The sequence below is a fragment of the Neodiprion virginianus genome, chromosome 3 (assembly GCF_021901495.1).
Source record: "Neodiprion virginianus isolate iyNeoVirg1 chromosome 3, iyNeoVirg1.1, whole genome shotgun sequence".
NCBI classification, from domain to species: domain Eukaryota; kingdom Metazoa; phylum Arthropoda; class Insecta; order Hymenoptera; family Diprionidae; genus Neodiprion; species Neodiprion virginianus.
Window position 1 is genome coordinate 27,869,654 of NC_060879.1, and position 25,207 is coordinate 27,894,860.

Here is a 25,207-nt window from a genome sequence, read left to right on the forward strand (position 1 = left end):
TTGTGTAACGGCATTATACTGCAGGCAAAAATGGAATCCTAAGGTTTCGTAACATTAGCGTTATGATGGCTACAGGCATATAATAATACAATTAAAGTTATAATTTACGCTTGCATTGGTAAGTGAAATTTCGAGAAAGTTAACCCAACACTTTGTACGGTTGTATCATTACACATTCGCGTGCACGTCTCGATCATTCCTCTGAGAAATCCAACATTTTAAACAAGTACGAATTACGGTTCAACGTGTTCGTATTCCGTAGTAAAAAGCGCAGTGGAATTCATGGATTCACGGTTTTACGAGTTCGCATAGTTTTCGATTCGTGTTAAATAAACACTGTTTTGACGGGCAATGCAAATTTCGGAATATGTATCGCAGGTATGTCCGGATGACGATATCGTTAATTATTCATGGAAACTGTCACGTCCGAGATTCGCGATGTCTGGATGAAAATCAGTGAAAAGGTTGGCGCGAAGGATATTAATCAACCCATAAATTGGTCCGACTCCTGATGAAATATTCACTGTGCGCATACATGCCTGCAAATTTGATGAAATATCAGCCTGTAGCCAGTTACCGCAGTTTTCCTTGATACAGGTTAAACCGTTTAACAGAAAATCCCTTCGTCTTCACTCGCGCTAATTGATCTGCAACCGAAGAACAAACGTCAAAGGGTATAAAAGGTAATTGATAAGATAAAGGTACGAGTACTGTCCAATGAACCGAAACGAATTGATTAATTATCGAATTTACAAGCATCAATTTTTTGTCGTAATCAATTACTTTCAATTCCCCGTCACGATTCTTCTGTTAATTTCTATTTTTCGTTCATTTCCACTTTCCCTGATGATATCCATTGACGTTCAAATATCCCAGGCGATTTGAAACGACGTACGAACTGGCTAGAATCACACGAAATCACAATAAATCACTGCGAATCGCCTAGAAGCCTGGGAAATCGTTGAGAATCACTTGGCAAAGTGGAAATCAACGAAGGCACACGACAAGGTGGATAAGTCGATCGAATGCGTCAACGAATGAAAACCATCCGGCGTTTGTCGCGAGGTCTTCAACAATTGCCATGATTTCGAAGGACTTTTTCAGCTTTGTCTCATGCGATTTCAAGTGATTCGCAACGATTCCCGATGGTTTCAATCGACTCGATCAATTCCTCGTTTCTTCAAACGACATGCCGGTCATTTAACTTCGTTCGACTCACGATTTTACTTCCGTATCTGTGAGAGTAATTACGGCTCTCCGACGAGTGAACGAACCATCGAGATGGAGTTAGGAAAATTCACCATGTGCGTGCTTCCGTGGTGGGGAACGAGGATCGGGAAGCCCAGAGTGGAACTGGAAGTGGGCATCGAGAGTCACCGCATGGCTTTGCCTCCGTTTTATTTTCCAGTTTTCGAACACGGCACGACCGGAGCGGAACAGTCAAGTTTGTTGGTCTAGCTTTTGACTCGGTGTTTGAGGTGAATTCTTAGGCTTGCATTCGACGTTCATCTTCCTCTCGCCTTTTCCGTGACAGTGAGAAATTAATCTAGGCGAAATACGTGTAACAATGGTTTCATTCAACGAGCGAACAGTGGGATGAACAACAAAGTGTTATTATATAGATCGCGATCGTTTAAAATTGAAATTATCCGCCTCCTGCGCCCGGCTATTTACATGCAATTCGCGATATCGATGCGAGTATGTGTATCTTGCGAAGACGTCGACACGAGGAAGATGTTACACGTCATTTCTCCATTCTCATTTATTTCTATTTTTTCCTCAACTAAACCGGGAAGTCCAGTCATTACTGAGGCTTACGGATAGTGTTACGAGCAGAATTTCTCGATAATTCAAATTTCGCAGGAAATTCTTACGGTTTTATAGATTTTTGTGTATAGCGATTAGCGAGTGCAGACTGGTATTCGGAATGTCTGTTTTAATCGCCAAATTAAGTGAGACAACGAATTACGCACGAAGAACTGATCAATTGTATATAAATTTAACAAGCCCGTTAATTTATCCCGTTAAACAATGTTAACACGACCATGAATCACGTGACCGTTACTGATTGGAAAACCAGTGAAACTGTGGCTAAAAAATGTATTTACAAAGTGAAATAGGAATGTTGGCTAAGAAAATTTTTAACTAAAAGTTTAAACAACGTACACGCGCTCGACGCCTTATATTTGTGGATTCACACTAGATTACGATCGATTACGCCTTAAATTTGATGGACCATAATTCCTTACTTGATGTTGAGTGATTCAGTGTATTCAGAATGTGGTATCGCCAAGAACAAAATTCGGTATTTTATATCGATTCGGATTATGACTCATTCAGCGCCTCCGACAACATGGTACGAATTTTTTTTCTCCAAATATCCTTATTTCCTCGTCGGTCGTTTCATTCGTTTCTGCAAAATGCTAATACACACTAGGGTGGCGGTTATTTTGTCTTTGGTAACATTTTTTTGCTTCCTTCGTTAATATGCAATCAGGGTGCGTGAAAAAAAAAATTTTGTGTAACGTTTGCAGATGCTCGGATAATTTTAACTCGTGCCATCCAGCGATTGAAATTTTAAATGGAAATTAGTTGCTTTGTTTGTTATAACTTGAGTAAAAATTCAAGTATCGATTTGATACTTGGTAAAGTTGCCTATATAGAATGGCTTAATAAAAATGTGTTTTTTTTTTATCTATCAATTTTGAAATTTTTAGGATTTGTACCTATCATTGCAAGCAACAACTTTGCCAAGTTCAAAATGGTTACTTCAGTTTTTGCTAGATTTATTTAAAAAAAAACATTAATTATAAATATTATTAAAATTATACGGCCACCTTCAACCTTGCACACATTTTTTTTACATACCGTGATTTTATTTTCACGAAAGGAACGAAAATTTTTTATCAAAGCCGAAACAACGGCCACCCTAATATACATACGTGCGTGTTAATTGACGTCCATGTGACAAAGTGAGCGAACGGCATTATAATCTCATTCCCATAACATTTTTGAAGTCTCGAGATACCTACGTGAAAATTGAAGGCAGAAAACTCGTTAACACAAGCGTGACATACGCGAATCCCACCATTCTGATTATTTTTACATATATTGTCTGAATAATCCTACGCAAAGTTTGAATATATTACATTTTTCCATACTGTATTAATTCATTGCACGACTCGGTCTGCGCAGCTCGTAATTATTCCTGTCTTCGAACAACTCGCAAAGCTTCTTCACACCTCCAAGTTGTTACAACAACGAGACAAGTACAATTAGAGTGGCCCAAAAATTGGCTCACCGCAAGCATGCAGCAACGTACATCATAGGCGTAATAACATATCGAATTCCGTTAGCTCGGCTTTTCCTCCGAAGTAGTTGAAACGAAACTCTTCAACGCGCGGAAGAAAAATTTCATCGACATTTCGCATTGCACAAGAAAGAATTTCCTCACCTGTGGTTGTGTCTTTAACGTATGTTCGATAAAAGACGCGGCGAAAGGATACAGCCGGTGTAATTGACCTAACAATAGACCTCGGAACTTTCAAGAATATAATTCACAGTTAGCCCGGCGGTAATTTCGAAGCTATTTGCATACGGTTTCAATGGAATGAGAATAATCTCGGGTGCAGTGCTGTACGCATATATCGTACGAAATTACACCCGTGAGTTTATATATTTTAATTATTATACGGCACGTTGCGTTATAGCGATACGTACGTGACTCAAAAACTCACGGCGAACAGTTATTCACCCCGTCTATGCTACACTCTGTATTATCATCCTGATAATGCTATTACGAATATACGAATTTCCTGTTGGCACGAATTCGAAGGTGGGATCCTCAAACACTTCCGTAATTCGCCTCGAGCAATTTGCTTATCGCTACCGGAGCTTCTCGCAATTGACTGTCCCACGTCTACGTCATCCCACTAAAAAGCAAACACGATCTTGCGATAACAGACTCACACGAGCACACCTTGGAAATAAATATTACTCGATCTATGGTTCCTCTGAGTAACACCATTTTTATTATTCGGTTTATTGTCAGTGCGTGGTAACAAAAATTGTGGGATCGGATGTAAAAACCTTCTTTAAAGGCAAGAAATACTAAAGTGTGGAAAATTTTTCTGACAAATCACAGCAGACGGTATTGGTGCGTTTTGTCGATTATCAGAGTCCGGTTGCCTTAAAAAACAAGAAAAGACGCATCACATTGAAACTTAACGAACGAATGCATGACCGTTAAAATTTGACGCACGTTTTGGAAACGTTTTCGACGTTCTAAACTTTGAAACAACGGCCTCAAGACTTTCGGAAAATCAGTTGTAAAGTATATAACGAAGGAGGTTCATTGGTCAAAAATCGATACTCCTTATCAATTTTTATAACCAAACGGCTGCCTGGCTGTTTGTCTGTCATCCGTCTGTCCATCGTAGGTCAAAATACCGAAAGGCTGGCAGGCTGTGATACTTCGATATGAAAAATTCCCGCGCTCTCGAGAAAGAATGGTCAGGGCCAGTCGATGTTTAGAGCGTGCGTGAAATCATTCGCGATTGAACATCGTCGATGTCTGATTGGTTACCAAAGCACGTGGCTCAGCTCGTGCAATTTATACAAAACGCGGTGGAAGTACCCAGGAGAGATTAAACGAACAACGCCTGCCGCGATGAGTCAATGAAACTCCCTTTGTACCCGATGCTGCTTATCCACCGTTTAACCATTCGAACAATGGCTTGTAACTAGCCGGAGATGCACCGACGGCCAGAAACCCAAACGGAATACAATGCGTGTCATAATCAGGGAGACACGTGCGTAGGTTGTTCCTGTTGTATCAGGTGCCCGGAAGGCGCCAGCAGATGACTGACTTCGAGTCTTCGACCTGCCCGAGGTCAACGGTCAGGATTCTTAACGCCCAATCCATTCCGCTTCGTCACAGTGTCAGGGAAATGAATTTGGACTCGTCGTAATTAGGAGATTGTAGAAAATTTGGATGGAAGTAATCGGAAGGTGTAGAATACTGTAGGACAATTACTCTCGAGGGTGATTCGAAAATTTAACATCAGATAACACTATCCGACTGACACAAAATTACAATCCATAGACGTCCACATCTGGATTCGAAAGGAAACGGTTTGTTCGCACAGCTGCTCGGGCTCTTTTAATAACCCTTATTGATTTTCGACCGGTTTTATTGGTTTTGCAGTTATGATTCACTGCGGTTTCTCCCGCACCCTGTGTGCAGTTTGACAGCACACGCCGTCACAATTACGACTTCCTTTCCAGCGTTGCGAGAGGGAAGTAATAATTATTATTTCACTGCATACCACACCGCCTTTCCCCACCGGATGCTACGTGTTTGATTTGTCTGGCAAGCACCTGTCTTTGCACCATGGTATGAAGTTTTGAATTCAGTGATAGTTTATTTCAGTGTTGCATGAACGTTGTATAGATATCTGTGGAACGTATTACATTGGCGTATAATAATATTCGCTAAAACACCAGCGTGGAGAACTTTCGCAGATGCAGGTTGAAAAATTTCACGCAATCGATTCTCTCTGTAGGGTGATATTTTATTCATAGCTAGTAATCGGACTCATCGTACGAACCTTAGCTCAGTTTCCATGCAGCTTCACAACTGCACTTCTGAATTTTGTTCGTATTTATAACATACGTAGGGAAAAGGTTTTCACCGAGGCCATTCGTCTTCGGATGTGCGACGTACGGTTATTGCAGATTTGATCACGCTGCACGGAGCAAAGACGAGAATCCGCCAGCTGTTTTTACGAAAAGAGAACAAGTTGGCGAAGGAATTATCTTTCGCGTGTCTTATACACTTGATAAAATCAGTTGATCAATTTTACAACGTGAGAATTGCAGCCTGGACGGGTTAACCGCTCAAAGATGGATGTCGAAAATATACATGAGCGCTTGTAATTGCCTCTGGATCGCCGATTGTTAATCTCGCAAGACATTTGAGATAATTATTGGGCCTTAATTGCGGAAGGCCGGAGGAGTATCAATCAGTTTCATATAAATCACGGACGAGACTCGGGTAGGTACAATTATTACGTGAGCTCGGATATTATTTCTCGTTGAATCTTGAAGGGAAAATGGTATTTATTTCGCTGCTCTTGCTGCATGAATTCGAAGTAAAAATTCGTTTAATAAACTCGACGGGAATCGTCGTTGACACTTTTTTACGATCGTGTCTTCCAAGCTTTTCTAACGACGTCAAACCGCCACAGGGACAAAAATTATGGCCATGCAGCCTTGACGTTCAAGCTGCTACTGCATAGCATGTCGTCCACTTCCGTCAAGTATATACGTGTTACCGGGATCAGGGAGTACCCGTATAACCGAGCCAAAGTTGTATAGACGCTTATTTATCGTTGTCGTTGTTCCCCAACTGCCCGCATTTTCCGTAAAAGTATTTCAAGGAGACGTCGTACAGCCTTGATCACCGCGTTAAATATCGCATTATATAACATCTCATGGCACGGTATATGGGTATTGGAATTGGGATATGTCGACCAATTTTTCCACCCGTGAAACTCGATTTCGAGACTCAGCAGCGGCTCAAACGAAAGGCTAGCATGGGGTAGAAATTTAGGCTGGGCAAGTGGCTGCCGGTATCGTGAACGAAAACATATCGTGTGGAAAAATGAGCCTCTTGCTGAACAGAGTTATTTCAAGTCAGCCTTGGCTTTATTCCTGTTGTTTAAGGCGAGCGATGGATGTACGAGCACAACTTAGCGATGTGGGGCAGTTCGATGAGGTCTGATTTCTATTACTTCATCTTTGTTCTCCTGATGTTAAAGCACTGGCGGAATACTAACCACTTCGTTCCTTCTCAGCGAGGTTCAATTGTACAACTGATACCTACGACTATATACCTACACTATAGTCACACAATTTTCGCGATCATTAATTGGCGTTTCCAAGAAGGCACTCGCGCCAATCAGAAAGGCCAGCGAAATTGATTAGCAATTAACCGAGGCTCTGCAACACGCTCTTATAATATCTTACCCTCCTCGAAGGTATTGTCAACCGGAGTTCAGTTCAATTCCATCTTATACATTATATGCATATTAATAGGTGTACGTATAGAGAGCGCAAGGCTTGTTAAATTTTTCAATTAATTCTTCTAATCGTTTGAACATTCCGGTGCTCATCGATTGTGGGCAGATTGAGACGACGATTTGTTCAGAATCACATTGATCTGAGTCTTTGAATCGCGTGTATTGTTTAAATCGTATCGAATATTTTTATTCTTTCCTTAATATACTCGATTCTCGACGATCGTTTTCCCGAATACCTACATCGCAACACCTGTACTGACGTTATTGGTGGCGTAAAAATAGATATGACATGCAACGTCAACAGTTTGCCGTGTTTTTTTGTATCCGATAATGTCGAGGAGTATCGCCACCTGGTAGAAAAATAAAGTACAAAGAAATGCAAGAACAAACGTTGTGGAAACAGATCTGTCGCAAGGCGGTGCACGTCAGTACCGATAAATCGAATACACATATTCGACAAGTATCGCTTGTTTTTGAACAATGCCGCCAATGCTCGGCAATCAATGACGCTCGTTCGCGATACGTTGCACTTTTCCTGCGCACTGCCTGTGTAATAACAATAATTATGGTGATGACAAAAAATTGCGTATGCGCAGCCACGAGGTAGAAATAAAGAAGCAGAAAAATTAAAACAATAAAAATTGTTACGGATTCGAGTGGCTCGTTTTTTCCCGCAATTAGCTCGTATTTTCGCAGCATCGTTAATGAGCTGTTTCGCTAATTGCGGTCAAGTATCTGCAAGCGTATGTAATCAACGACGCTTGCGACAGCGCGTCTCATTATCAAAGGCGAAATTTGTCCGTCATTTAACTACCTCGAAGTCGATCAGCTTGAGGTTATTAATAATTTTTATTTTTTTTTTTCACACCAATTCCCGTTACGTTGTCTCGATAACGCTAACGAGTATGAAAGAGGTAGAAAAATTTCTTCAAGTCTCTCGTGAGATACATTTGCAACGCTTCTGTCAGGGAAACTCGTATATTCTCCGGCACATCTCTCGGTGCAGCAATATTGTATACCGCACGAAAGGAGAAGATTTCATACAAGTATTACGGTATGAACAATATCTAGTTCTTCTCTGGGTAGCTACGGTGAAAGTGGACGTAAAACCGGCTTTTAAATTGCGGCACTCGCATTAGTTTCACGTAATACTGTGTACGGTACGAGTTTACACGAGCATTGAATTTCCTGGGCGTCAGCTGCAGTCGACAAATAAACCTGAGCGATGGAATTATGATTGCAATACGCTTTTCTTTATTTATACATCTCGAGCAGTCTCGCCGCTTTTGTCTGATTTTATGTTTAGTACCGCGACCTGTTTACCAGCAATTAAATCCCAGATACATCGAAATGGTGAAAAAATCCCGTGTATCGATCAGCCCTAAGAATAGGGATTGATTGGACGGATTATTCCGCATGAATTTTAGTGACAAATCCGGCAGTGAAATTGGACCAAATCGATTCTGTCCGGGCGAGTCTGTGATTTCGAATTTACTCGTGATTTGAATCGGCCGAGTCAATGTGGTGCGATATGCTGTTATCCTGTGACTAGGATTTAACAGGATCGTGCGTTGTTAACGGCACGTGGTTTGATTGCCTATTATAAAGGTATACGCGTTCGTTCTCGTATAGTTTCATTATTCCGGATTTTAGAGTTAGGTTTTTCACGTGTAATGTGAAATATTATGCGATTGGCTCGGGTTTAATAACAATATTAATCCCGCATGAAACTGTTTTTCGATTTATCATTCGCGTCGATGGAAATGAAAATGGATCATAGTTAATTAAAATGAGATGATTATACGATTTGCGCGATTTTAGATGAAACATAATTTTGAGTAAAAAGTTGCGTCAAGCCTGAATGTCGAATACTTCGATTTAGCACAGGTATTGAAAAAAAGTTCTTCAGTTAACATACAAAGGGAGCGTTAAACGTCGATTGATGAACTTCCAGTTCAGAGTCGTTGCATAAATAATACACAATATAAAAAACCGTTACAAAATTTCGATTTATTTTTCGTGCATTCTCGGTTCCCGAGATGAATTTTTTCCTCCGTCACAAGGTACAGCAGATTTATCTTAACGAGTTGACAATATTTTTCTTCCTGCGGAAACGTTTATATATACGTATAAGCTACACGTTCGAGTAAATGGAGCGCGAGTGATTTCGTGTCAGGACGCCGCGGGGTTTCCGTACCGGAAGTACAACAGGGTTCGGAAATTGTTCTCAACCTTTACCGATCCCCCGGCCGAGATATAAGCTTGTACATCGAAGGAAACAATACAATTGCCTTGAATTTAAGCTTAATCGGTACAAAAAAATTAAAAAAAAATAAATAAATAAAGAAAAAACAATCAAAAACACGTATCACGTCATACCTCGTTACACATTAGTCGAAACTGATGTGAGACTCGAATAATGTTACATATCTGACTGATGCAAAGGATGCTGCCTGGTTTGATTTTGGTGCTGGTCAATAAATGCTCTCTCGGTTGGGTTATTCGAAACGGTAGTTAAACGGTACGGGATGGTGTTGCGGGTAAGCGGCAACGCCCACGCTGCAGGATCATCGAGATCTTCTCCTCGCGTTTGCTCTCCGCACGACGCGAGGTCTCGGGGTCAGTAGGTCACGATGCTAACGATACACGCATAGCCGTGCTAACCTAACCTGACTTAACCCGCACCCAACTTACCGCGAGCCCAACGTAACCCAATCCTACCCGACCTCGTCTAACCTCCTCTCACTTCGCAGAGCAACGACATGGCCCACCACTCAACGCCTGCCGAACCTCGATCGGATCGTAATGGAGAACGATCGATGGCAAGCCGAAAACGTTTTGCGAAGGAATTCGCTCAAAGATGCACCACCCTTCGCTCAATTTTTGGCATTTTTTTTTTTTTTAATTTTAACTTGCGGGAACCAGTAGGATCTAAGTTCCATTTGGAATCACCAAGTCCGGAAGGATTGATCCTTGATTGAGCGATTAATTACAGCGAATAACGTAGCACGAGTTGTTAATGGTTCTCTGAAAAAGTGTAACGAAGGATCTACTTACAGTGGTATTGGACAACCTTCAAGTCCACGGCTAGCTTGAGACTTCTGTAAGCACCGTAGTCGCGATATCCAAGTCTAATTAAGTAGGTATTACAAAGTTTGTTCATCGCTTCTTCGCTCTCACATGCACCTCCTATGCTAATGGGGTAATGCGAGTGGTTAAGTCTTGCAATCTCTCGACTAGCGTAGAAAACGCAGGTTGTTAAGCATGGAACTTTGGAGTAACGACAGACTTCGCAAAGTTGACAATTCAACTACTTACTAATACGTACTGCTCGGAAACAGCCATCCTACGCTTTTTGCAAGTCTCCTTTGAGGATAGCGTCCGAGAGATTTGTCGGTAATTCATGGTCCAAATACAAGTGGTTATATCCAGTTGGGTCGGATCACAAGGACGGTAAAGACGGGGCTTAGCTTCTTGCGTCTTTGAAGTTTTGTTGCCAGACCACATCCTGTATCAGTACAGTGTCTGTCTAACTTGTAGTGCGAAACGAATTCTTTAACCGTTAACTTGAACATCAGTGTCGAGACCCGTGTGGTTATAATTTGATATACACGAAACAAATTATTCGACGTGTATAAGTCACCTGCTCGTATGCGTCCATTCAACGTCTATAAATACGGTTTGCCAATTCTCAACGCGTGTGTTTATCAGCAACAACGGCCCCATCCGAGGCCCGGGTTCGAGGAGACGCGGGGCTCGAATGGCAAATCAACCATGCCGTATGGGTTAGATTAAAGAGGAGAAGAGAAGAGGCCCGAGCTATTGGCGAACGCTTGGATCTTTCGAAGAGCCTCTCGAGTCACCCACATTCGGTCCAACCTGACCGCATTCCTCTCGACCTCTACAGCCTGGCTTTGATACATTCTGTAAGACTGTATAGACGCCAGTCTTCGTCTCTATCGTGATGATTCCCACTTTATCCGCTCTCTCCTCTCTGTCATGGACAGGCTGCTGTTCGTTGATTGCATCTTCAAAAAGCGCTGTCAATTGCAGCAGTGCTTCTTCGACAAATGATATTCAGACTGAAACTGAAATAACACCATTTCAGGTACCCTGTAAAATTGGTAGCGATTTGAAGATCTGTCAGAAATTGGGATTCCGATATGGTCAAACCAAAGCTCGGTGATATCAAGTTGCTGGGGTGTTTGAAAAAATCCTGATGGCCACATGATGTGCCCGGACCGGAAAAACCGAATTCGTGCCGAAGCAGTTAATTAGTTGCAGGAAAAGCGTCAGCAGCTGATGAAGTATAACGTGTCATATATGATCACAATTATTAGAGTCATGCTTACATTTTTCACCAGTCAATCGCTTACTTCACCGTTCTAAGATGTTCACTGCCGTAATGCAGTAATCGATGCATTTGCGCAGGTAATTACCAGAGATGAGTCGCATCAAGTATTAACGCGATTGCCTCGAGCTATTTGAAACACGATAGTGACTCACACCTGGAAATTACTCAAGAAAATCGTATTCACACCTCATCCTACTTGATGCTCCCTCCAATGATTATACGCACTGATAATTCCGAGTCAACATTCTGTACCTGCACACCTCATTTTCTTTCAACATTCATCAAGGTTTGAGAATGCGTGGTAATGAAACATCGCCCGGTCGCTTAATTACCTTTACTAATTTAAATTACAGCTTCTTTTTAAGTAGTTTTATATTCAGGCTTCCAAATATTTCACTAAGAACGGAAAATTCTATTTAGATTCAACTCGACGACGCATTGTTCATCGCAATCGAAAACATTAGGCAAAAAAAATAGTGGGATTTGCTTCTTTTTTTGGTATAAATTACGCTATTAGTGTAAATTAAGCGGCAACTCGCTAAGCTGGCAAGTGTTTGAAGACGAGCCCTAAAACCGACACTTTGATCAAGCAGTTCTGCAAATATACCAAGTTATATTTACACGTACCGTTCAAAATTATTTGACTTATTCCAGTCGGTGATCCAGATAACGATGGAATCCGTGCTACGGTTCTCTGTCACTACACTTCACTGTCTATGAAAATATATGCACGGTATGCCGTACGAACATAAGTATACGTGTATGTGTTTACTAGGTATATGATTCTTTGTATAAGCGTGTGTAAAGTCTGGTTGGAATTTCCTCTCTCTGGGGTAATCATTTAACCTCTCTCGCAAAGCGATAAATAGAGGCACCACGCGTTGGACACGTTTTCAACACAACTTCGTTCGGAAAAGCGACCGTTTCATTTTTCCAACCTGATTGTACTCCGGCCGTAATTATTGAATTCCCTGATCCATAGTTAGGGATTTCGTTAATGGCCCGTGTATCAACCTTTACAAAAGTGATTCTAAACTTTTGCCAGAGTTTCCGTACAGTTTTGTCATGTTATAAACGTACTTCTTCTGGCGTGGATTTGGCACCGTCGACACACGCGGAGTCGGTCGAATTTGACGATTAAAAACGGCACGCAGACGAATTTGAATATACTTTTAACGGTCCCAAGCAGTTCTTCGGAAGAACGTGCGGGCCCAAGTTGGCACGGCCGATTTTTTGATGAGATCGAGCGTTCGTTGTCGCCACGTTTACTAATTACTATAAACCGTAACGGAAATGCGGTTACACGGTGACTACGACGGATTTCTCCCTCAACTTAGCACCCTCCACAGACCTTTGATCTTTGATCAAGTTTCAGGCAGTGAACCGACTATACCCCCTTGGTCCCGTTTTCGCCTCATTTCCGTTTTCACGTATTGAATACAGTGCAGGGTACCATGCCTATGCGTCTCGGACGATTTGGTCCACGTGTTTAGTCGGGTGCAGTTAGGCGGCTTTCGAAGGATCGAATGGAAGGTGGGAGCCGGTACGATTCTCTCCTCCCTACCTGACGAGAGAAAAAGAGAGTCAGAGACGGAGCGAGAGGGGAGCGAAAAAGTGAGAAAGACTAAGAGAGAGAGAGAGAGAGAGAGAGAAGGGGTCCGATCGCTGGACAAACCGGAGTCAGTTTCTGCCAACGGCTTCGCGCGGTGCAGTCGCAGCGGATTTTCTTTCGTCTTATATCATCTAAGCTGTGCACTTGCAACGATTTATCCATTCCGTGCGTTTACACGCTCATCTTTAGTCCGCCGATCGTTATTGATGTGGCCTGACTCATCCGGCGGTATAGAAAGACTGCAGGTACCAGTCAGATAGCAGACATAATTCACCGGTTGAAGCCTAGATCACTCCGGATAATGCTTGCAGCTTTATAGAGGTAAGATACCTTATAAGGGTGCCGATCACTCTTTCGGCTTATCGAACCTTTCTCATTTTTTTTTTTTTTTCGTTCTACTACCCTCAGCGTTTATGAAAACTTTGGCAAGCTGACGACTATTAGGGCTATCGCGAAATGCTTCTTTCATTCATCACTTTTTCATCAATTCTTTGAACAAAGTTGGTTCCGGTATGGGTTCGAAAATCGTACATGCAATATGGGATTTGGCGAAAATTTCTCAGGGAATATGGAACTCGCAAAACTTATTATATTCAATCGCAGTAACAATTCGGTTTAACAACTTCTTCCGCGGTCAAACTTATTGATGAAGCTGTTCGACACGTGCCGTGTTTCGCGGAAAAGCTGCGATCTCTAATCACGAATACAACGCCGCAGAGTTCGTGGTTTCGCAAAACCGGTAACAAAACTTTACTATTTAAATCGAACCATATATGTTCGCTGTTCGTACGAATCGGTGGCCCATGGTTGTTACCTTCGTGTGCCAAAAGCTACTAATCCAACCAATTGGAATAACTTTTACGCGACGATGGGAAACGTCTCGCTAAAAGTATGCAAACGGCAAACTGACCGTTAGACGAGCACAATTCTTTCTGCACAGTGGCGACAACGTAATTTTACATTATATTAATAGTGGGAGTAATCGGAAGTGGTTGAGGGATACTAACATTCGGCTGAAGCGCATTTCACTTCGACTTCGAGAAATATTTTTTTTTTCTTTATCGAAATCGATATCTGCAAGCGTTGCAAAAATCGACTGATACTAAAATTCAGCGTCTAGACTTACGCGTGCACTGCGAACAAAGAGAGGGTAGCCAGAAGTGCAGCACTGCAGGTGATTCGGTGGGTGAGTGACCTTTGCGTAACGAAAATAAGTCACAAAGGACGAATCGAGGTACGGGAGTAGGTGTTTCTTTGAATGTAACGAACGATCTTGCACGTTTTTTAATAGCGGAAGAGTCCGCATAATTTAAATGCGAATGTGGCATAAGGTGCCTTGCATAGCTGATTCGTGTACCAGCTCTATGTGTCGCTATTATCGGTTGGCCACTGCGCAGCAGTTGTAGTTCCTTCACGATTGCGAGTATATACCGCGGAATTGTATTCCACAATTTATTCCCCTGGAGTACCGAACCTGCACGTGGGTTACGTAACACGAGTCTGTAAGGTACAAGATTATGTGCTTGTAGGTATGTATACAGTTGGTATAACCGAAACGTTAAGCAATAATTAAATTGTCTTCCTCACGACACGCGCGTTCATGTTTCAACTCTAATTACACGTAACCGCGGGCATTCGACGTACCACTTTATTTTAATAGTTATTTACGCTTTTAGCTACACACGTATTTTCAGATCAATCGTTGAATTACCTTCGGTTACGTTCTACACTTACGATTGCAGAAGCATTTCTGACAATGTGATATATGTGTGACTGAATCTGTCGATGGTCTTGTTCTTTCATGGGAATTAGGTTCAGGCTCGATTAAACCTGATTTAGATCACCGATGATCATCCAACTTCACCGGTCGCATGGGAAATTGAAGGTCCAACCATTTTTCTAGTCGCTCGAAAGATTCGGATCTATTCGGATTTTCATGCAAGAAAGATTTTTGTAGGTCAAATAGACCCGTGAAATTGCAAGTGAAATAAAAAGAGAGTCACGTTCAAGACATCCAGATATCATTGACGAATCGGTATCGTTGTACGTTCTACTTTTTCCCGCCGATGAGTGACCCCGAGACTCGATTTCAGTCGGCAATGAGCATTGATCGCAATGAATTCGGAAGCAAAACGAACTCACGATTCTTGAGTTCAACACGTAATATAACACACGCGAGGATTTCGAATCGGTGATAATTTGCCTGAAACAAATTCCGAGACGACGTCTGCCTGCGTCACTATTACTGCAGCTACTCACGCCTCAACGATGTTTGCTTATCGGCCCTGTTAAGCGAATATATAAATTGTATATAGGTACAGTCCCCTCGGATCAAGTGCTTCGAGTTTAAGGTCGGGTGCCGGAAAGTCTGTGTCTACCAAGACGAAAATTTCGCCTGGAGGTGAGCGGACAGTTATACGAAATCAGGCGGTTGAGGTAGGCGGACATCGGAGGCAGGGCTGAGGCACTTTTGTATGAGACGCGTGTTATCGCTTACATCTTGATGAAAACTCTGTTTATGCCGTAACGGAAGGGGAAAAAAAAATTTCCAGGACAAAATTACCCATTCGCTGTACTGCATGGAGCAAAATTTTCCGCAATAGTGTTCGTTGCTAATATTCGAAATTGCATATCAGGTGTAAAAAATTAGCTACTTCAAAATCCTAAACTTTCTGGATGTTTTGATTGGATACAGAAGCGTTATCGCTGGAGTGGAAAATCTGATCATTATTTTTCGGGTCGAAATCAGGAGCAATTTTCGTTTCCTTTCATAAAGCACCCTTTGGACGGTAACGTGGTTTTGATGGGCGTGTACGTTGAAAATGGTTTTTTATTGTATCGTACAGATGCGAACCGGGCTGTATAGGGTTTTCCTTGTTCGAAGGATGAGATCGTTTTTTAACTCTTTGTATAATTAAGGACGAGAGGTCCCGGGAGATCCTGCGGGAAGTAAGCTGCGGATTAACAAGGCCCTGGATTAATTTAACGCCGTTCTAAGGCCTCCCTCGAAATGAGACAAGTCAAACAGTTTAGCTAACCGTTACCCATTGTTTAATACTTGCCGAGCTGCGTTATAGCTCGCTTCTTGACCTCGTTAGAAACAATTAAGAACTAACAGACGAGACGGCATGCGGTTTAATTGATGAATAGAGTCGCGAGGAATTGCTCTCTTACGCAGAAGCCGCACGCTTCGAGGTTGAGTTCAACAACTCTCATCCGGTTTTGTAAACCGCCCAACGCCCCGCACTTTCTGTGCTCGATTCTTGTTGTACACGATCTCGGACCCGAACTGACCGACAGATCCATTTTTATCATCGCTTTTTCACACAGCGCAATCGGTTCGCTTTAATACTCGGATCGGATCGGAAATATTTACCAAATGGCAGAATTTTCTCATCAATATTACAACTAGTTTCTTCGGGCAGTATTGGTTTCAGGACAAAAGTATCACTTGTTTAAAATGCTGCAGTTGGCGACGTCTCGCGATGAGTTAATGCAGCGGATCTAACGCAGTCTCGAGCTTTTTAAATTATTGCCCCATTAAAGCGAGCGAAGATTCGAGTCCGCGCAACTGCTTCCCGCATGCAAATTTTACTACCAAGCTTATACAAAACGGACAGCTGACAATATTCTTTCGCCAATTTCTTTTGAATTCCTGATAATTTTGAAAAGGTAAAGAGGGTGTTCAAAGGAGAACCGTTAAGCTCGATATTCAGAGGCGGCGTACCTGCATTGTGTATGAAAGAGACTGATTTTTTCAAATTTGTAAGAACTTCTTAGCCGGTTTTACGTTTGCGTAAGATACAGCCTGAAGTAAACGGTGCACGAAATTAGAATGACAATGGATCGAGTTCCAGCGTCGTAAGGCATGAGAACCAAACCGATGCGTGCGTCGCGCCGGGTAAAATTGACTAAAAGGGCATGCCGCAATCAAAGGATTAAGTGGTGGGCTTGAACTCCAACTGGGTCGCAATGCTGGTAAATAGCAGTAACGTGGTTATGGAAACCTGCATAAATTTTCACGTTTTCTCCTATATTTACTCCGTCTTTAAACTTGCTTCCGTTTACACCGAATTCGCTCGGAGAAACTCTGAGGTTTGTTCCACGAAGTACTTGGGAATATTTTATTCAATTAATTGTTTGTCGAGAAACTAAGTAAAAAATATATTTACCAGATATCGGACGGTCGCGTACGCAGGAGACTCGGGCCAGCGCATACATGGGCATTTCACGGTGTTGAAATCCCGGAAAAATCGTGGCTTAGGCTTGAAAAACGCTCTTCATTAGCTAGGTATGCATATTCAGACGTTCCAGGCAACCGGTCCTCCCCCAGGAGCTTCCGAGATCTTCCAAGAGTCATCCGGCTCACCACTTCAGCGTGTTGCAGTGTTTATAGCCACGCTGCGAGTACCACGTATATCAAAGTATGCTGGAGAATCTAAAGAACGAAGTTTTGCGACGAAACTAACAGAGTTCGAAGTTGAAAGAAATTACGTAAAGTGAAACTTTCGTCAACTGGTGATTCCTTTTTTCTCTCATACATCAATGAAACAGCCAACCGAATGCTTTGAAACATTATATCACAGGCTCGAAACTGTGCACGGTACAATGACTTAGCTCAATTATTAGCCATGCGTAATTGCTGAGCACAAACTGTAAAAGCACCTTTGAATCTGGCTTTATCGTCTCATTTACCTCCGTAAGTTCAAAGACCACGGTCCGCTGATCTCTGTTAGTACGGAGATCAGTGCCACGTTTAGAAGTTGAAGTAACTCAGTCTCACCAACAGGTTGGTTTTTTGGTCAGAAATGCGATAGAGAAGTTATCGACGTCCCATTTTAACCCCCACTTTTAATCTAAGCGAGAGAATTTCTCCTCAGTTACACTTACCGTAAACTCGCCATCCAGTTTGGATGAAAATTGAATACGAAGGCGTCGCGCGTCGTTGTGCACGGGCATATCAGTAACGATACATAACGTCGCTCTGACGAAGTGTGCTCCTACAATGTTGGCTAATCAACACTCACCGCGAAGCAAAGCGTTGCGTGATCATCGACTTCTTTATAACGCATGCTCTCTGGATACAGATGCGGGATGACAAGTTGACAGTCAAGATATGAAAGTGGAATAGATTTTCGAGAAATTACAGTACGCGGTACATTACAGACGGTATGAAGTGATCGGTGGTTAGACGATCAGGCAGCAAGTTTCTAGGTTTCATCAGGTATGTGAAGGAAAAAGATGAAAAAAAAAAAAAAAACGAGAATGATTCGTTAATGACAGCGTACTATCACGATGAGTGAATTTTCATGGTCCATTGGGTCAAAGATTTTCTCCCATATCCATATCTTTCACCGGACGCACTCAGTGCACGACTTGTCGCACCTAATCCGTCGAGTGTAGCGGCTGACTTCCTGAGATTATCAACAGTGTGAGACCACAAACTGATCGTAAGTTATTTTCGAGTCAGTGAATTTCTTCGCTCTGGCAGCTCGATCGACGATATTTACGATATTGAACGGACAACCAGCGAGGCTTCCGGTCTAAAAAAGTAGTGATAAAGAAACTTCCAACGTTGCGGAAAATGTAACGTGTTATCTGACGATTCTCACGATTCAACGCATTCATGTGGACGTTGATACCTACCTAGCGAGGAGTGACGCTCATGCCTATATAGAGGAGACGGGGAAGCGCATTTCAGCGCAATTGCATACGTGACTACGTGTAGATCCATGGATTTGTGGTGGATATCATAAATTGCAGTGTCATGTTACACCATTATTATACCTGTTATACTTACGTGGACGTAATCCGGCATGTATAATCTCTTCTTTTACGTGACACACATCTATTTGCACGAAAGCCTGGACGCCACTCACGTACGAACAAGTGTGCTTACAGACGTCACCCGAGAACTGGAACAGTTCCCTGCTTCCCACGCATTTATTAAAACTATTGAGATTCACGGTAGCGCAGAGTGTTCGAGCATGTATCGCCTCAGATTGACCTGATAACATTAACTCCGTCCGATCTCTACGGAAGAAGTCATCGCGCTTGTCGGCACCTTAGGTACGGAATGCAATTTGCTGAAGCTACCGCTGTGCAAGTCGCCCAACTATGAGCAAAACTTGAATTCAATCGATAGTTTGGAAGTTAGCTCAACTTGGATTGAAAGTTGACTTGCCTCTTTTTTCTCTTTTCCAACTTCTCCTTCGTTGTGACCTGGATCTTTGAAAAGAGGCACTGTAGAACATCGTAAGCTTTGTTTCGGATGCTGCAGGATCAATCGTAACGGAGTACTAACGGAGTTCTCGGTATTATTTGTCTTTGAGACAACTCAAAGAACTCCACGTTATCTTGTTATCACTGTTTTTGCAATTTCGCCTGTGATTGATCGAAGTATCCGAGAGAATTTATCGTCAACTTCTTTGAACAGTTACAACAATTGCTCGAGACGATCAGTAATCGAATTTGATCATTGATCCCCGCTTTTCTCGTTTGGGAATCTTGAACTTGGATATTTGGAGATATACACGTTAGCGGCGAAATCAACCAAGGCACCCCTTTAAGGCCTGGTGATCCAGCCATCTTGGACATGACGTGTACGCAAATCACCGTCGACCCGTGTTAAGATCTCGTCAAGACTAAACAGTATATCATCGCTATCTTCGGTCTCGATTAACCAAAGCCAAGCCGTGGGGTAAGGAAGATGATAGCTGGGGCCAGAGTAAAAGCCGGATGATAACGGGAAAATGAGCACGGTGGACAAGTTTTGCGAAACTGAAGCGCAAGCTCTCCCAGTTCCCACTCTTCCTTCGGCCAAAGGTGCGCGGATGTCGTACAATGTTCGAGCTGCGGCGACGGACCGACGCGATTCGCGCATACGTCCTACCGGCTCATCTACCAGGCAAACATCACCCGACAAGAGCGGAAGGTCTCGAGTGCTCCTCTTATATACAACGTCACGACGACGATTGCCGTCCCTGAACTCGATACTCTTCATGTTCTCTTTGTCGAGTATGTATATTTATTCGTAACTCCGAGCTGGGAGTCGGACCGCTCGACCGTATCTCGAAGTCCGCCTATTCTCCACGGGGAAGTTTATCCCGAAGGTAAGAGTGTACCGGGAATTACGGATTTCAGTTCAACACATTGAGCGTTGAAAATGGTCCGCGGAAGAAAGAAGCCTCAGCAATCGTCGTGACGTTCGATTTTTCAACCCCTCAGGCGTTTGACTATCTACTTTTTTTCACTACCATCAAACTGTTTCGTTAGGACGCGACTTTCGCTCGATTATTACGCTCAAAATTTCACTTAGAAATTGAAAAATTTGGCATTTCGGTACTTCCCGAAACAGTACGTATAATACGTGCAGAAGAAAGACGAAAGTGCACGTGTGCAGACGTGTAACGAACAAGCTCACACGCGCTGAACTGGTTCTAGAATCCTCAAAGATCCCTAGCCAAAACAGCGGAACTCGTTGGTCAGTTTTCAAGTTACACTAGCGAGTGAGCAAAGGTAAAATTTGAACCCTAGCGGCAGACGGCCGCGACGCTTAACGGCTACTAGCTTCGTCCGGAGTCTCGTACTTCTAGTTTCTTACCGCAAGCCTGTTCGTCCCTTAACAACTCCGACGTATTATGCCTTTGTTGGGGTTCTTGGCTTGCGTCTGGTATTACATTCGAGGCAGCTGCTGGAGATATGAATCCAAAGTTCAGATAATCGTCGCTGCACGGAGTCGGTACTTTAGTGGCCACTGGTCAGTAGCTAGCTACTGTGGTTATCGGGTTACCATGCTCCACTCGCGCCTAAGGCCTGTCGCAATAATTGATAGTCAGCAAAGTCCGCGCTGAGCGGGCGGTAGGTTTTAATCTGCGTATTATAAGATGAAGGAGAACTCTCTATTGGCATGAGTCAACAGTCTTCTTTGCACGTTTCGTATGTTTGTTTTCCTTTTGACGTTGACTCAACGGTCTCCGATACTATGCAGACCCGAAAAAGAATCTGGGGCACCAGATAATGAGGCGCAAGTGGAGATACTGCGCTGATAACGATGCAAACGGGTTGATCGGGCTCCGAACTATCCGATACGACGAGTACATCGTGATAATTAGGCCAGTCCTCGAAAACAACGATTTCTTGGGTGATCCCTCCTTCGGACATCTTCTATCATTCTTCCAATAAATGTGTGGAAACGTACGGATTCAGCAAATAATATAGCCCAGGGCAGATTGAGTTGCCCCATCATTGCGTGATATAATGAAAATGGTGTTAACTAGGTCCGCTTTCACAGTAGCTTGTTTAACACTATTTAGCAATATGACTAGTTTTCTAGATTCTTGATATAAAATTTTCATCATGTACCACGACGGCTCGTCCGGGTTGATTTTTATACAATTCTGATCTGAACCGAGGATAATATTCCAGTATAAATGGATCGTCATAATTTAAGCTGTCGATGTAATAGCGGGGATTATATCAGGTTACATTTGCATAAAATTACGCTGCTGCAGTTAGCTAGGATCCACCAAAGAAATAAATAGGCGATAATAAACCGCATAATTACCTCCGCGAGTTCGGTAAACCACCGAACACGTAATGAACTTTCGTAACTCATCAATTAATCATTATTACCACACGTTTTCCTGTATTACGTGTACGGTATGAATAGCTGCAACGGATTTTTTGGTGAATGTATGCATTTCTCTTAACGTAACGGAGTAACGATTAGCATCTAGTAATACTTAGCGAAGAATGTGGAAGCGCACCTATTTATCATTAATTATCGTATATGATAAATCTCTACTATACTTTTCGTTTCGAAAATGAGGATTCAATGAATTCTCCCAATTTTATTTTCTACGAAATCTTTCGTCTATTCTGCCTCGCTGTTTTGGCAGAAGCTCAGACTAATATAAACTGACACGCAAGACGCATGGTGAAAAACTAATCAATGATACAGACTTCAAAGATGGAACTTTTTCACGACCGAGCATTCAGCTTGCCGTCTTTATAACTTTGATACATTTTATTACGAACTCGGACTGGCGTTGAGAAAATTGTATTTAAGCTACAGTTTTTTTTAATGACATATCGGCGTATCTTTGTTTATCGTAATTAAACTTTTTTTTTCACAAACTTACGTACTTCAACATTCATTTTCGGTATAATTTGGAGAATAATTTCTTCTTCAAAATCGGGTTCTCAACGGTCCAAGTTTTTTCTATACAGCTTACCACGCGCAACACAAAACTTTATTTGAATCTCACTAATTTATTAATGTAATCCACGAGTATAAATTGCCTTGTGACTTACGTCCGATTCCGTGCTCTTTGAAGCCTTGTGACGATACAGCGATGGTATTAACCCAATAAAGTTCACGTGACTTTAGCAACTTGGACGGAAATTATTCGTAGTATTTAATCAATTAAAACAGCTTTGAGTTTCTTATTAAATCTTGTGTAACAAGTGATTCGCACTGAATTATCTCTTACTTTGTTTTTTTTTTTTTTATCTGATTGTTCAAGTGTTGCGTTCTAGTAAATGATTCTATCACCTCCGTTTAAAGATGATATCATCATTTAGCGACGATTGTATGCGATATTTGCGACGGTGCTTTTATTATACAAGATTGAACTCGTTCTATGTAAATTTCCCAATTCACTGTTTAATTAATTGTGTCTGCTATGTCCAACATGTTTTTAACTCGTGGCTGCTCTTCTCAAAATATATTTTATGAATTGATGAATGGTTACAAGTTTTCTATATTTTAATGTTGTAATACGTATATGTACCGAACAGCGTCTTTATAACATTACAACTCTTTTTGCAACTGTTATTTTAATAGCACGGTATAGATAATGTGCCCGCAATTGTAGTTGTGTAACTTATGAATATACAGATAGTTTTTACCGTTGATATAACTGTTATTCTGTATGCGTAATGCCGCGCTGATTAACTTGTAGATATTGTAGCGTGCGTGCGAAAAGCATTAGAACGAGAATAGAAGATGAATAAGAGTATTCAGCATGAGATACAGCCTCCCAAGTGTGAAAAGGTTTCTTTTTATCTCAGTATATTCAAATTTCATTTCATTAATAATTACCAATGTGACATATTTTCAGGCATCACGATATTGAATTTGATTTTTTAATACTTTTATCTTCACTATTCGTATGATTGAAGAAAAATTATTATAATCCTTTGTCAGGATTTTGATACCTGGCGATAATTCGGTTAAATTATGTGTCAGACGAGATTAATACGATCAAGTAATTGCAGCACGCTTGATCAATTTGTATTTAAGTAGCTCCTCAGCTCGAGTCTTGAGGCGCTTTCTACGCTCGTAATTGAACAGTTATCACCTAAACCGGAAAGTTATCTTAACGCGTCCCGAGTAAGGAAATGTGCATCTACTGCTGTAAACCGTCGCAAGTGTTAATGAATCAACAAATATATCAATTCACGTCAACGTACCGTTTGGTCGTTTGAGTAATAGAATTACCATGAATTACCTCACCTCAAACATTATCGCCTCGCTTGGTCTCGAGCGGAAACAGAACTTGAGAGCAGCGAGACTCAATGGATCCGCGAGAACAGGATGAATCGTGGAGGGGGGGGGGGGGGAGGAGTTCCATAATTCTCGTGTATAAAGTTGAAGAATTCATCGCGGTCTTCGTCATTGTCTAAATGAGGAGATGAGAAATGGTGCAACATCTTATGAGAATGTAAGCTTCGCAATCGTAACGTTGTTACGAATCAACATGCTGTCGATCTAATCTACATTCAAAATTTACTCCGAGGTACTTGGACTTTGATAACTATAATCATTGTACGAATCAGCTAGTCAATCTTGATCGATTTACGTTATAAATCAATTTTATGTTCTTGTCGATGAGAAATTCTGCATGCGTTTTACATTCATTACGTTACGTGCCTTTGTTTCTTGTTTACTTGCACATTGTGTAAGAAGCTCGAAGATCCGAACTGTAGTACTAACGGTTGACATCGTGACGTTATCTGGCTAACGGAAGAGGATGTGGGTGGTCATCGCGGTCGGCTCGACTTTCTGCGTTTTCGAGTAACCAAGCCCAGCCACATCCGGTTTTCGTTGTCTTCAATACCTGCTCTGTCTCTGATGTGCTAACAAAATTGGCTTTGTCGCAGCGTTTCATTCTTGACTTTCTTACCCCTTTCTAGTCTCTTCTACGTAAAGATCGCGACACTTTTACAGGAAACTCGAAGAGCTGGTCTGATTGTTGGAGTACCGTGCAATGCAACGTCCAAGTTCAATCACTTGCGACACTAATTCCTGTTAAATCTATCCTTCGTGTCTTGGGATTCCTTTGTTGTTTATTTACCACCGAGATACGCGCGGCATGTTATACGGCAGTCTCATCACGATGGGCAATTCAACGCGCGACCAGCCCGCAAGCCTGACGATAGTTTGTTGCAATCTTGGCCGGCAATCAGTGTTTGCACACCCTATGATCGTCATTAGCGTTCCAAAGAATAGGTTCCTACATGCAGCACATGGACCGGTCAGACCTGAGATATTCAGTATCCAGATAGGCTGGACAAATAATGAGGCATCCGTAGATACACGCTGGCAGCTCAGCGGCTGCTCGGATAATATGCACATCCGATTTTTCAGTACAACAGTTACGGCCGATGGTTCCACCGCTGCACGGTATTCGATTACACTAAGTGATTTATCTTCGTTCAGCTCACTCAACGTCCACCCATCCTTGTCAGGACAAAAACAATTTCGCACCGAGGTACAATATTCTGCTTGTAATCGCATACGTTCGGAAAGCTTGCAGCCAGTTACCGGTTCCGAAGTTTAGTGATGAGGATTCCGTCGGAACAGAGTTGTGGTCATAGCGGTATGACGTCCTTGGAATTGGATCAACTTTCGGGCATGATAACGAGGGACGCAACGAGGGTCTTGCCGCTGGCACACTCGCGTTATCTCGATAAAATTATAGATGAAAAGTTGGGCTCGATATCCGCGGTGAAGAGGCCGTTGAAATTACCTCACAAAATCGAGGCAAGCTCGGCCAGGATGCCCGGAACAGTGGCTAAGCATGATTTTCCTCGTTACATCGCCGACCATTTCCAGTGCAGGAGTAACAGCTGCAGTTATTCGACGGTTGAAAA

The 25,207-nt window shown here is 42.3% G+C and overlaps 1 protein-coding gene across 2 annotated transcripts in view; it reads left to right on the forward strand.

The window, feature by feature from the left end:
• Positions 1 to 1,424: 1,424 nt before the first annotated feature.
• Positions 1,425 to 25,207, forward strand: part of LOC124299887 (uncharacterized) — a 45,625-nt gene continuing 21,842 nt past the window's right edge. The window contains exon 1 of one of the 2 annotated variants that reach the window (XM_046753300.1): positions 1,425 to 2,356. In XM_046753300.1, coding sequence (XP_046609256.1) covers positions 2,279 to 2,356 — 78 coding nt within the window. In that variant the 5' untranslated portion in view covers positions 1,425 to 2,278. Of the gene's footprint in view, positions 2,357 to 13,135; positions 13,370 to 25,207 lie in introns of those variants that run through there. The other variant, XM_046753303.1, reaches the window with a different exon arrangement.